Source organism: Psittacula echo, assembly GCF_963264785.1.
Source record: "Psittacula echo genome assembly, chromosome: 1".
Classification (NCBI taxonomy): Eukaryota; Metazoa; Chordata; class Aves; order Psittaciformes; family Psittacidae; genus Psittacula; species Psittacula echo.
In genome coordinates this window covers 65950683-65965397 of record NC_137735.1, presented here as the reverse complement: position 1 = coordinate 65965397, position 14715 = coordinate 65950683, and the positions used below count along the sequence as shown (strand labels likewise).

General features: G+C 47.2%; 1 protein-coding gene across 1 annotated transcript; it reads left to right on the top strand.

Moving 5' to 3' along the window:
• Positions 1 to 1240: 1240 nt before the first annotated feature.
• Positions 1241 to 9046, top strand: REELD1 (reeler domain containing 1; the record flags this gene model as incomplete). The annotated part of the gene is made up of 6 exons (XM_080638932.1): positions 1241 to 1457; positions 2378 to 2600; positions 4193 to 4362; positions 5060 to 5348; positions 6001 to 6064; positions 8462 to 9046. 6 exons carry the CDS (start codon positions 1241 to 1243, stop codon positions 9044 to 9046), a joined length of 1548 nt encoding a protein of 515 aa, XP_080495058.1.
• Positions 9047 to 14715: the final 5669 nt, after the last annotated feature.

The window sequence follows — 14715 nt, the reverse complement described above, 5'->3', positions numbered from 1 at the left end:
CATAGCTGGTTGGAGTGGCACAATGCTCGGCTGTGGAAGGTTAAACTGCATCCATCTGCTCCCTGTTTCAGGCTGGGCACAAGCTGTTTTGTGTGCAGTGGTGGTTTGTTAGAGTCAGCTAGCAAGTTTCAGAAGCACTAGAGATGGAGGTGTAAGCTAGACCTCCTCAGCCTCTGTTTTCCTCCGATTTATTTAAATCTACTTATTGAGTAAGCGTAATGAGATCTAAGCCAGGAAAAGCTGCATGTTGAAAATATGTTAGAAAGTGCTACATTAAAAGCAGGACTACCTGCTTACGATATCCATTACAATAAATATGGTGCACTCATCCTTCAGCTTCACTTTCAAAAGTGCATTCTGAAAAATCAGAATAACAATACCCCAGCTAATCTGGAAATGTGTTTTGTGCCAGCCATCAAAGCTGAGAGGTATTAAAGACACAGCATGCCAAATACTAAACTTGGACCATGCTGAGAAAAGACACTTGCTTGGATTAAAAATTGGAGAATAACGAGAAATCTTTGCATTAGCCAAAATGGCTGCCGTTTATCTCAGGCTTCCAGTGCTGATTTCAAAGACCTTTTGTCAGCAGCAGTGAGCCATGTCCCACAAATACAAGCTGAAATGCTGCTGGTGGCAGAGGATGAGTCCAATGGTCACAAGCAGCCTGGCACTTCTGAGCTGCAATGTGTGGGCTGCTAAAAGATGCCTCACACTCCTGCAGGCCGGAGCAAGGGGCAGCCACATCCTGTCCCTGCAGAGACATGGCTCTGTGCTGGCGGGCAGGGAGAACCTCTGTGCTGGGCATCAGCCCCACAAGCCATGGGGCCTGCAGCAGCTCTGCAGGTCTAAGAGTAAATGCTTCCCCCATTGATCAGGTTGTACATTTGAGCTGGGAATGGTGGAGGGTGCTAAGCAGAGTCATATGGAGCCTCCTAAATGCTACAAGACTTTTTAAAGCAAATCTTCCCCGGCAGCTCCCTCCATGGGCAACTTTGCAAGAAGTGCATCCTCTTGTGGGGCCTGTCCCCTCCCAGTCTCTGCAATTTACTTCAACATGTGAAATGCTGTGAATAGCCAAGGTGGCTCCATGTGCCACAGAGATCACTTATTCTCTGTGGTTAAAGGCTCTGGGAAGGGCAGCTCTGGAGCTCACCTAATTCAAAGGCACCTGATGGACTTACAAGGCTGCAGAAGCCACTGCTTTGAAGTGAACTTGCTGGTTGTTTTCCACCATAGGATGGAGAACAGCAGGAGAGCCCACATCGCCATTGTTGGCTGGGCATGCACAATCTTGTGTTTGGTCTCCTACGTGGCTGCCTTCTCACATGGCGCAAGCCTTTCTGCCTGCACTGACATGATGCCCAGGCACCTGAGAGCACAGCTGCACAGCCCAAACAACTACGTTACTGTCCACACCAACATGTCCTTCTACTCCCCAGGTGACAAGGTTCCAGGTAAGGAACAGCTGCTCATTCCTGCATCTGCAAAATACATGATGATTAATGTCAAGTGATGGTATTGGTCTTTGTGACGGCTGGGAAGAAGGATAACTGCTCTGAGTGAGCTACATTACTTCTCTCATCACAGAATCACAAATCATGGAATGGTCTGGGTTGGAAGGAGCCTTAAATATCATCTAATTCCAACCCCCTGCCATGGGGAGTTAAAAAATGTATTTACAGAGGGATTCCATTTGCAGCGCTTGGCCTAAGGTTTCTCAGGTGATGGCTGACTCCAGGTTTTCACCATGCTGCAGACCAGCTGTTTGCTGGAGGCAGACAGTAGATTTGGATGCTTTGAGTGGGATTCATTTATCTCAACTGTGTCTCAACCATACCACACCTCACCACATGCAACAGGCACCTCCAGAGAGCAAAGTCGCCTTCCCTGCTTTGCACTGCACAAAGGGGTCTGAGTGACTTGCTTGACTCTTAGGTACAGCTGGGCAGTGTGCCCTATCCACAGCATCACTGCTCCTGAGGCAGATGCAGACAGAGCTGAGAGGCACTGCCCCTCAGCGAGGCCACTTGCCTGCTCACCCCCATGCAAAATAAAACCCCTCTTAGGGCAGCGCACAAGCCTTTGCATGCAGCCTAATGCAATGTGGTTAGCAGTTTATAATCAAGGGGAGAGGCAGGAAAGACTCAAGCAAATTTTCCACGCAATTATGTACTGCAAAGTCAAAGGTAAAATCTGGCCTCCTGAATCCAGCCTATCCAAGACAGACCATGACGACAATGACAGTAAGATGTTTTTGGTGGTGTTCCACATGGTTTTCTTTTTTGTTTCAGTGCTACCACTGGAAACCATTGCAAACAATTCACCCCATAACTATGGGGACAGATCCATTTGTGTCCCATGTTTTGTCTTGCAGTGACAGTGAGGAGCACCAGGGATTTTATGGGATTTTTGCTTCAAGCTCGCAAAGTGTCTAACGATGAAATCACTGGCATGTTCATCTTCATCCCTCCTGGTTCCAAGCTGCTGACTTGCTTTGAAGATGGTGACACTGTCACCCACTCGGACAAGTCACTGAAGAGAAACCTGTCCTTTGTATGGAAAGCACCAGACCAACCCATTGGAGACATCAAGTTTTTGTAAGTACATGCTGGTTCCTAACCAGAATTCGTGTCTTCTTGGTTAAAGGCTTGACTTTATTTTCTCATTGTCCAGCACAGTGGTTTACGTATCTTGAACCCCATATAGCTAAATACTTATCAAATACTTATCAGATGCTGCAACACTATCCCAGCTGGTACATAAATTACTATTTGTAATGCTGGGCAGTGCTGCTTTTTATTTTCATGGTCACTACTTTCCAAGAATAAACACACTGGACGATGACAGCCTAAGCACTTAGGAAATAGGAACATGAAGGCACAAAGAGAGAACCGTGATCAGGTTGCATGTCCTTCTAAATGACACAGCTCATAGGACTTCCCTGCCTACAGGATAATCTTGCATATCTCTTTTGTTTAAAAATTAAATAAAAATGAGTGGATTGTTTACATTTTGCTAAATATAAACAGAATTATTGACAGTAGGAAGAGAGAATGAGCACTGGGCCAAAACTTGACACCACTGTCCCAAACTACCCAGTAATTTGGTTCTGATTTGGAATGAAATTAAAAATCTTCTGAAATTAAAAGTCTGTCTTAAGGGAAGCACATTTCATCTCTTTCATTTTGGAAAAGACGAACTTGTTATGTTTTGACTTTATAAAACCACTTAGAAGCTGCTTGGCCAGATGCTTGGCTGCTCCCCAAAACATAAACGTCCTGGTGAGTACAGGGGCTTGTGCATCTCATTGTGGTTCAACACAAATTCATTGGAACAGAAACACTGCTGCTTGGCATTTCCAATTTTTGGCTGTTGTTTTAGATTGGGAAATACTGTTAAAAACACATAAAACTCAAGAAACCCAACCCAAATCCAACAACACCTATTCCTAGCCCCCCACTCTGATCTTTCCTTCACCCTCTGGCTTTTGCTGGTTTCTGGTAGCCTCTCCCTTTTCTCCCTATCACAGCTTCTGGAAGTATAACTTGTTACGTTTGAAAATGCCTTATAAGAATCATCTGGTACAGGAAAACCTGGGTCACTTTCCTTTTAGCTAGTTCTCAGAAGCAGCTGAGCAATCCGAGCTAAAATTCTCCCCAGATCTCCAACTTTAATAAGGGTGAATAATTAAAGGTTGGCCAGTGCAGTTTTGGCACCTGACAAAAAGCAGAGAGTTGGGCAGACTCAAATATCAGAGGGCTGAGAAGAGAGACCTTTTTTTTTCCCTACCTATTCTGCTGTTTGTACAAGTTACATTGACTTGTTTTAATTAGTAAATACCACTGTTGTTTCCCTGCCTACGGAAGATCAGAAGCAGAGCTAGTCCAAGTTTTCCAAATGTGCTTCTATCAACACAGCAAAGATAAAAGCTTTTTTTACAAAAAATTTAAGTTCTTACACATTTTTTCGGCTGATCTTAACTACAAGTGGTGGTTCTTCCCCCCATATCTTTCTTATGGGACTTGGTATCTTTATTTGTAATATGAAACATGTGACAGGCTAATCCTTTAGAATACTTTTGCATCACTTCTGTCTTCAGATCAAACCAGTCTTTGTGATTAGCTAAACAGTCAGATGTTTTATTCATGCCATAGAGTCAGTAAATTCTTGCCTAATTATGTTTTAACAGCATCTCTGTAGTCCAGTCATACTTTGTTTATTGGGCAAAGATTGAATCTGCTGTTGTGGCTCACCGAGAGCAAAACAAAATGCCTGCTGGCAGCAGCAAGAGGCCCGACCCTGTAACTGCTGTAACTCCTTTGCAGGGACCAGCTGACTCCACAGGTATGGCGAGCAAAGGTATGTGTTTCTTACTGACCGCTTCCCACAGGGTAGTTTTACAGCTTATTCCAGGTAAGCACTGAACACAAGTGACCCAAACAAGCTGAAGGGACTTGTTTAACTCCTGCAGCCATCAGGGAAATCAGCCAAACTCCCTGAAGTGAGGGCATGGGTCAGCATCTGAGCTGATGGAGTCAGTTTCAAGAAGGGTACCAGAAAGATAAACAGGATTACCAGATATTATTATTTCAGTGCACTAAAATGCAACATACTTTACCTATAATCTCAGCTCCTGAAGACAAGCAAGTGCAATTCACAATGCTGTCTAGATAAAGGAACAAGTTCGTCTCTAAATCTGACTGTTTTCCTTCAGGTATGTATTTAGTTGTGTTTATGCAGCCTTTGATCAGTGAACTGCCCCAAGAATTTACTTATACCCAGATCAGATGTGTTTCTCAGCATTTCTGGCATGGCCTCAAGACTGAGTTCTAATTATTTTACTTGGCCATAATTTAGGCAGCAGGTTTTGCTGCTTTGCTTTCCATCTGGGTTCCCACTTAAAATTAAGTGACATGAAAACAAAAACCAAAAAGTCACTGCTACAATCCTTCCTGGCAAATGCTAGCACCGAGTGGGATTTGAAATAAACAAACCATGGGCAATAGACTTCTGCTCCTCTCACCCTGCTTCTTGTTTGGTCTCCATGCTGGACAAGGTCCGACCTCTCCTGTGGCTCCCACCGGCTTCCGCCTGCGCACCACGGTGCCTCCTGCCAGCCCCACCAGCACTGCAGCAGCGCTGACGCCAGAGCCAGGTTTTGGTGCCCATCCCATTGCTGAGCCGAAGCAGCTGGCCCGGCCCTCACGAGCTGTGTCCGGTGGGAGCGGTGGGTCCAGCAGCCAGTGGTTGGAGCTGTCCCTCCCCACCCAAGACCCCAGCACCACAGCTGCCATACAAGAGCTCCTGCCCCAGGACAATGCCTCCAGCTACAGCACCCCCAATGGGTAAGCTAAGTGGTGGGAAGAGATGTTTCTTCAGCCCTTGGAGAAGGGAAATAGTACTAGTTTCCCTGTGGATGAGTGAGGGTCCATGTAGGAAAGTGTCTGTGGCTTGGAGGGAGGAAAGAGAGTATTTGCTTGGTGAAATTTTGAGGAGTAATGCTTTGGAGATTTCACATGACAGTGACAGGGAGAAAATCTAAAACTCTTAAAAACCAACACTGTGTTGCTCAGTCCAGCAGAGAACTGGCTGGGTGGCTGAAAACCATGATAAAAGCTATTGACTGATAAAAGCACATAAAATATTCAATGAAATGGTGAACTCAGCAGACTTATTTCTCCATCTGCAGCAAAAAGGAAGAAAAGATTCAAAGCAATTAGGAAATTTGGGCTTGAGGATGTCTGCTCCGAAGTCTTACAGGATTTGGGCTGCATAAGCTTTCATGCAACTCTTCACACTGTGGGTGAAAACAATGCAGACAGGAATAAAAGATCAGGCATTACTAAAAATACAGCTCCATACGGTCTGTGTTGACTGCAAGCATCCCGAGGCTGCTTTAGGGAGCAGCACACTTCTCTGGTGGTGCAGGAGTTCCCTCGTGAGCCATGGTGACATGTCTCATCTACTAACCCTACCTTTCCCCTGTCTGTTTCTTAGGGCAGGGAGCACTGCCAGTGCTGCCACCCCACGCTTGTGTTTGATGTGTAAAGAAGATGGGCAGGTAAGCAGCCAGGTTGGGCAGGATGTCTTCTCCAAAGACAGAAGGGTCTAAGAGAAGAGGAGGCTAAGTCTTCTCTACTGCATCACAGCACCAAGCAGCCTGTGTAGGTCTCACAAGTGACTAAACTTAGACAGAGACTGCTAAGAGGTCTATTTTTTTTTAACTTGAACTGGGAATTGGCTTTTATAACTCTTTTGTTTTCATTTTGAGCCTGCTGCCCTGGTTTTTAAAAGTCCTGCTGTAAAAACAATCAAAAATAACTTTTCCATATGTAGACATGACTGCAGGCTGCTGGTTGCTACTGGGCTGGAATATCAGTTTTATTCCCATGGAAGACTGAGATCATAGAATCAGCTAGGTTGGAAAAGACCTTTAAGATCATCAAGTCCAACCATTATCCCAGGACTGCCAAGACCACCACTAAACAGTATCACTGCGGGCCTCATCTACACAGTTTTTAAACACTTCCGGGGTGGTGATTTCACCGCTTCCCTGGGAAGCCTGTTCCAATGCCTGATTACCCTCCCAGTGAAGAAATTTCTCCTAATATCCAACCTAAACCTCCCCGATACACCTTGAGGCTGTTTCCTCTTGTCCTATCATTTGTTACTTGGGAGAAGAGATCAGCCCCCACCTCACTACAACCTCCTTTCAGGTAGTTGTAGACGATGTTCCTTTCCAGGGGTGCTGGATAGGTACCACCCATGATGTTCGCCAGAGGTCAAAGGCTTCATCTTCCCTGGGGATGGCCAAGGAAGCCGTATGCTTTCTGAGGACAGGGTTAGCTCAGGAGGCTGGATGAACCAGAAAGGCAGAGGTGGTGGTGGTGGCGTTAGCCACAGGAGTGAGGTGCATTATCAGGGACAGCTGGAAGTCCAATATGCAGGGGATGGAGAGAATCAAAAACCAAGGAAAATAAAGAACTAGATACGGGCTGCAGGATGCCACAGGAGGAACAGAAGTAATCTCACAGAAAATGAAAGAGGAAGGGGCCATGCAGCAGAGAATGAGGCAAGAAGGACTTGTGAGGCAATTCAATTTTCTATCCCAAAGTCCCAAATCCTGCAGTATATCTTTACAGTATGGCATTTGCATTTTGAGGGCAAGTGATCCATACACATGCAATTCTAACTTTGCCAGCCAGCTACTAGTTTGCAGTTCAGCCACAAAATGCTTTTATTTGCCCCTGGATTTTATTAGCACCTTCAGAAAATATCTCTTCCACAAAGGGTGCTCTGCCCCTCCCCTACTTTGCTCCTCAGCTTGCCAGGGCTCCTACCTCAGCTTTGTACTCCTGTCACACTGTCTTCCCAGCAAGCTTTAGAAATCACTAGTGATGGCAGAGGGTGAGAGTTTCTCTGGTGTAATTAATGGAGGCGTGAAAAAGCCTGCTGGGCTGGACAGGCTGGAGAAGTGCCAGCTACTGAGGGCCAGATCCAAATCTCAGTGGAGCCAAAGAAAAACTCCAGCACATTTTGCAGGTTTTGGATGGGGGCTCAGGGGCACAGTGGGAATGGAAAAATTCATTGGGGGCCTCCTAAATTGTATGATTGTTTCACAGTTAGCCCTCAATGATATCTGCAAAGCCTGGGCTGCACAACTGGTGCGAAGCAGCTGTTATTTTGTGATGGATAAAATTAAGGTGCACGGCACCAGAGAGAGCCCCTAGGAACAGAAGCATGAAAGAATGGTTATTCCCACTAAAACAGGTGGTTAAGCAACACTGAGAGGCAGCAGGTTTCAAACTGGCTGTATAGACTGAGAAAGCAAGATGGGCTTTGCGGATAGTTCACAGGTTCTATGTGTCTGCCCCAAAGCCACTGACGTCAAAGGCCATCCCAAGTCTCCTGGGTCCCTCTGCTCCACGGTTCGATCCACAACCTCACTCGGGTCATACTGAATCCTTGTGGACCTAGTGTGACCCTAAATATAAAGTTTGGCCAGGAAGATCTCGCCTGTCCTTTTGGCATGACCCTCATGGGTCATCACTTAAGGTAGGAATTGTTTAAGTGATTTTTTTGGGTGATAACGATGTCTGAGAAAAATGCCACAACCAGCACCACGGTAGCTGCAGCCCTTTACTTAGGCAAAGCCATGACCTTCCTCTCCACCTGTGCACTTCACCTCTATTCCTTCAGTCCACTCTGCTTTGGCTCCCTGGGATCAGTTCCCAGTGCCTTATCCCTTTCTTGGCTATTCTGATATGGATGGAGCAGGGTTGAATCTGCCTCATTTTCTAAAAGCTACTGAGCAACCAGGGGATGGAGCAGGGTTATTCCAAAGCGAGGGGATACCTGGGTATGAGAACTACAGAGCTGAACTGTACCATGACGTAGATAGTAAGAACCTGATCATCCCCTTTCTCTCACTGCACATCTCATGTTTTTGCTTTCAAAGGCCAGTACCAAGAGTGGGGCCATCTTGGAAGCCTCCCAGCATGTGACAGCATCTACTTCTGCCCCACACCTACACACTTACCTGGGTGATGCTGCTGTGACAACAGCCTGGTTTGACAATGCTGATGCTGCCAGAAATTTGTCATCAGCTTCAAGGCAAATGGCAGAAAGAAAACTGGCACCACAGCCAGAGGAGGCAGGTGCCAGGGGCAAAGAGGAGGAGGAGGAAGTGGGAGGGAATACCCTGCCATGGGTGACCAGACCAGCTCCCGAGTTCGCTGTTCCTGGGAAGGGGGAAGACCCTGGCAGGGAGACCCGGCTCCTTGCAGCCCAGCTCGGCATCCTCCTGGTCTGCACTGCCACCCTGGGCCTGGCATTGGCAGCTGCCGTGCGCTGTGTCTGTGCCCAGCACTGCCACAAGCGGACGGAGGTCTCCTTCAGTGAGCCAGACCCCAATATCATTACGGTCAGGGAAAACGGGGAGGTGATGCACTTCCGAAAGATCCGGGAGAACAGCTTCGTGCTGATGCAAGCTGAATATAACTGGGTCAGCCCCTCGAGCAGCGGGAAGAAGACAATCATCTGAACGTCTGCAACGCCAAAAGCTGCTCTTCAGAGGCCGATGTAGGTGAAAATAGCCTGGCCTGTACAGCACAGGTTATAGGAAGCAGTGGTGTAGTTCCTTTATGTGCTGCCATAGAGGTAGACAAACTCGAAGTGGCCAGCTCAGACAGACGTGTTAGTCAAAAGTATCTAAGCTACAGCTGCTAAGAAAATAGAAGTTGATAGATAGTTCAGTGTGTTACACTTACTGCAATTAATATTGTATATCTGCTCATTAGCTGTCACTGCAGCCGTGACATACACTTCCTCTGTTGCCTTAAGGGTGTAGCCAAAAATAGAAATTCTTCCTCCACATTGTCTCCTGTTTAATCTCAGCAAAAGTTTCTGGTGTTAACATTTCTTTCTAGGAACTAGAAACCCCTGATATAAACCCAACCATTATCACTGAGGAGCTTACGAGTTTGATTCTGTGCACTTGGTATCTCTTAGATGACAAAGTATTTGCCAGTAGATTTTAAGTTTCAATTTGAAAATAAAAAGGAGTAACTCGTTAGTGGGAGGACATTGATACAAAAAACACTGAATTGATCTGTGGAAACAGAGCGTGGCAGACACCAGCTTTTGGGGGAGAAACATGCTTTCTCATCAGGTGCAAATGGAAGAGAACCTTTCCTGTCCATTTGCACCTGATGAGGAAGCTTGTTGAAGCCTAACAGCTGGCATTTTCTTTGAGTCAGCTCGGTAACACTCTGTGCAGAAACATGCACTGAGAAGTACCCTTGCCAGGTCACTTTGGAGAACCCCAGCAAAAGCTGCACGGAAAGTTAACAGCATCCTTGTGCTCTGAGTTTGTGCAAACTTCTCTCCAACCATGTGTTTTTCTTCAGGAGGCCACTAAAATAGCCCTTGGAAAACATTTAAGATGCTTGACACCTTTTACAGAGAGGTAACAACAGCAAGGGTAAAAGTTTATTTGAATGCAGTTTTGAAAGAGACAGAAATGGTCCTGATAGTGATCCTCTTGAGATATATATTTTAGAGCCCTGCAGAGTGCAGGATGCACTCCTTTTGGAGTCCTTTTCAGGGCTGAGGAGCTCAGATGGTTCCCAAGCTATGTAATGACTTGAACTTTGGTACTGCAGCTTCTTTTGCAGCCTGAAGCAATCCCCCCTGAGCTAAACAGGTAATGATGTGACCCTGATGGCTCACATATCCTTCCTCATGACAACTTCCCTCTCTGTCAGGAGGGCCCTGTGGCCATGTAAAACTGATTATCTTCACGCTGGATAGTCAGTCAAAGCTCTGCTCTCACATCCTCCCTTACCTTGCCATTGACTCCAGAGGAGACAGGAGGGACATAGATGAGTTCTATGGAAACCCCTTCAGTGGGATGAACGTAGTGCATCTTTTGCTAATAGCACTGTCCATTAGCATTCAGAAAGAGCTAGTTTCTGATCATACTACTGTACTGTGATTAGTGGCATGATGCTTTGCATTACACACATGGCCAAATTTTTATCAAGTTAACTTCTTGGGCAAAATAAATAACAAAAGACGTGTACTCACAAATGCAGCTTGCAAAAATGAGCTTGATGGTCTTAACCATTGCACTTTGAAGAGAAGGGTGGCTGCATCATGGCCCTTCCATTGCAGAGTAACCAAGGGTAGTGCTGTAACTGGGAAGACATTAGTTTTAGGACTGAAAAGGATGCTAGGTGAAAGGTTTTATGTTCAATAAGATGAGCTTAATCACTACCTACTAAAGTCCACAGGTTTTTAAGTACAAGTCTAGACGCTTCCAATGGCATGCCTCTCGTGTGCAATGTGCCTTAGAAAGAAATCATGTTCCTGTAACCCAGTGTAACCAAACTGCATAGCGACTAAACAAGACTGCATTCAAGTCATTGTTAATGCAACCAAAAAAATCCTAATTAACTGAGAAAATAGGTCAACAAACTCTTAAATATTTAAAGAACTATCACATATTATTTGAAAAAGTTTCCTGTGATGGCATAGCTGTTTATGAATAAATTACAAATACCTATGGCCTCTTCCACTATCTCTCTAGGCTTAATGTTACCAGACTGCTATAGCTATAAAACCATGACCTTTCTCTACCCAGCCCCTTTCCCATGACCCAGCACCACTTCCTGCCAGGCTGACCAGAGCAACCTGGAGAGGTTTGATTAAGGTAGCCACACTTCAACACCACTCTGCCTTCTGCCAAACTCTCCCTTCTGTTAAATTTATGCAGCTCCAATATTATTAGCAGTAAAACCAGTAATGGTGAGCTCTGAGGGACACAGATCCTTTCAATTAGTAATGAGTTTTGCTACTTTGCAGACTTGGCTGAGACCTAAAGTGCTTGTGTTTTTTTTTTTTTGACTTCTGAATGACGTTTCGTTTATTGTAGTTGCCATGACAAGAGGGATGGGGGTTTTATCTTTTCTTAAGGCTGTTAAAAACATGAGCACTGATTAATTTATTAAAAGGCAAACCATTCAAACACCCCCATTCTTCACTGACATGTCTTGAATGGAAATTCGTCTGTGCTCACATTTGGAACAGATTTAGGAGGGAAAAAAAAAAAGACAGGTTTAGGAAAAGAAAGGCACAAACCATTCTAATATTCAGTGGAGGGACAAGTGGAAGACTTGCCTTGTTTCCCTCTCTGGGTGCATCACTGTGTTGGTCACAATCATTCTGCTGGAACCGGGGGATAACAGTTCCTCCAGCACAGGCCAGCCTACAGCTGACTGTGACCCACTTTGGGCTGCAATCCTTCAGCAAAGTGGCAGGGCTTTGGGTCACAATTACCAACCAAAGGTGTGGAGAGCAGCCCACATTCAGCACTAATGAACACCTATCCTGAATCTGTCTCCCCACCAACCAAACAGGCATCAAACACAGGTTTGGCAGTGAAAAATGCTATGGCTTAAATCCTCTGCTACCATTACGATGCTTGAGCTAGCCTAACTAAAAGCCAACCAACCAAACAAAGCAACTAGAAATAACTAAGTTGCATACAGACATGCCCATTCATCACATCCTTCCTTGCATGCTCATTTTTCCGTCTCATGTCACTGTGATTCCTGCTTTCCCTGTGCTCCACAAAAATATAAATCACTGCCCCTAAACTATCAGTCCTGCATGTTGAACATATAATACCATTACTGATTCTTACTGCTTTTCCATGATACCCGAAATCAGTTTGGTTTTGCCCATCATCGAGTCCTTCCATGAATCTCTTCCCCCTCTGCTCCAGAGAAGATATCTTATGGAATGCTGCATCTGCTTTATTAAAGCTGCCTGCCCCAATTGCAGTTAACAGAGAATGGCAGCTCTCCAATACATTAGTGACACTAAATGTGAAGTGGAGAGGTTGCATTACACAATGCAGTTGCCCCAAAGCTTGGTTAAGTCATCATGCATGTTTCCTGTGTTGGCTGAATTCTCACTAGTGAGCAAAAAAGCCAAACATGGACTGATTTGTTCCCCTCCATAATGAGTGACAAAACTCACATAGAGGCCACAGGGCCCTGAAGGCCTGGCTATCACAGTCAGCAGCGACATGCAAGCCCAGGCTCTTGGCAGAGGCAGCACTCTTCCCAGAGCAGTGCAGGATGAGGCCCAGTGCTATGGATGCTTGGCTGGGCGGCTTGGCTAGCCCTTTCAGCACAGTTCCTGCAACTGCTTAAGACCATACAAACCAAGGAAGGGCAAAGCAGCAAGGCCAGGAACCCAGAAAGTAAAATACTCAGCACATCCCCCAGCAAACTGGGCATGGGGAGATGATGCCTGGGCTATCTCACTGAGCGGTGAGGATTCATCCTCACCCCTGAGGGTTTTCCTCTGCTTTAGCCAGCTCCTTGGTGCATATCCACTTGTATTTAAATAATGAGAAATGCCTGCTAAAGAATAATAAGATGCTGTAATGATTCCTGCAACATTCAGCTTCAGAGACAGCTGCTTACCAGCAAACCCCAACGAAGTAGTGACCCAACCTGCCCAGCTGGGGAGCAGCAGAACAGCTTCTCACCTCCTCCTCCTGGCAAGCCGGATCCCCTCTGCTACCCCTGCCACAGTCTCAGGGCTCACTTCAAAAGTCCTTGTGTCCGGACAGCTCAGCAGGGCTCCTTACCTTTCTTTCCCCTCTGTGTTCTCCTGCCAGCCTCTCCAAAGCACGCCATCACCTCTGGGATGGCAGGGAAGGATCTGGGGTGTCATGACTGCCCTTGGACAACGAGCTGCTCAGGGATCTCTCCCACTTCCCTCCTGCCACCAGAATGTTTCCCCATTACAGGTCTGGCTGCAGCAGCAATCTTTCCTCATTAGTGCACATGTGACTCTCTCAATAAAGCATTTTGTTACACGGTGTATGAGGGCCCGTGTTCTAAACCCCATTTTACTGTATATTCAAGTGCATGTTTTGCTGATTTACAGCTGTTCTAGAGAACATCTCCCTTCCTGAGCAGGGCAGGCCCATAAAGGATATATCAGCTCTGACTAATGATTATTAGTACATCCCAAGGTTACGTACCACAATCAAATAATGTGGAGGAGAGAAGTGAGACTCCAGCTGACTCGGCTGAGGACAAAGATCACAGATAGTCTCTTTCAATCTTCAGATTGCAATATCCATTACCGATTGCCACCTTCTAATGTCAAAGTATAATTTGTCGTCGAGAAAATGTGCCACTGTTTCAAAGGCGAGTCAAAGAGCAGCCTTGCTGTATATCAGCATGTGTTGATGTACATTAGGATGCCACGGCCAGGTACCGAGGACGCGCGGCTGTTGGTGCAGAGGGAAAGGAGACATGACTTGCTGATCTTCATTATGCAAACACAGGGCCCGAAGTGGGAAAACGTTTAACCCAGTCAAGTGAAGTGTCACCAGCGATTCCCGGTGTCTAATGTACCACAGACGCTGCCTGTCGAAGAGTTAACTGCGACCTCGCGGGTCTGCCGGGAGGGCTGAGGGGAGGAAGCCGTTGCAAAGGGAAAGCGCGGCCCCTGCTTTGCGCTCCCGGCCACGGGCAGGCGGGCAGGACCTCCCAGGGCGATTCACTCCGAGGTCAAGCGGCTGTCGCCTCCTCGCACACACTTCCTTTTTAGTTCTAACAGTGAGGAGAAAGCCGGCCGGGATCAGGGTCCCCCTCGCTCCTCGCCGCCCGCCCGGCCTCGCGCCGCCGCCAGGGGGCAGCCTTGCCCCGAAGATGGCGGCAGTGTCCGGGTCCAACTTCCGCCTCACTGCTCCCGGGACGGGCCCGGGACGGGCAGCCCGAGGCCGGTAACGCGCAGCGTGGGGGATCGGGCCCTGCCAGCCCCGCGGCGGGGACCGGGGGCGCCCGTTCGCAGCCTCCTTCTCGGGGGAGATGCAGCGGCGGGCAGAAGGCTGCCCGGGGCGCAGCGGGGCAGGTGCGACCCGACCCCGCCTCAGGCTGCAGTGCGCTGGGGAGCCCCGGGCCATGGCTTGCCCAAGGAACCCGGCGGGCCGGGCCTTGGGCACGGACACAGACAGGGACGGGCACATACACACTGCCAGAGGTGACGTGCCGCAGTTCAACTCTGCTGGCGGCCTCTGGCTCCTCAGAAGACACGGGGCAGCCCACAGGAACACAGGGCAGGGGGACGGCTGAGGAGTTTGTATATATAAAGAGTATATAAAGTATACAGAGCAGTTACCTCCAG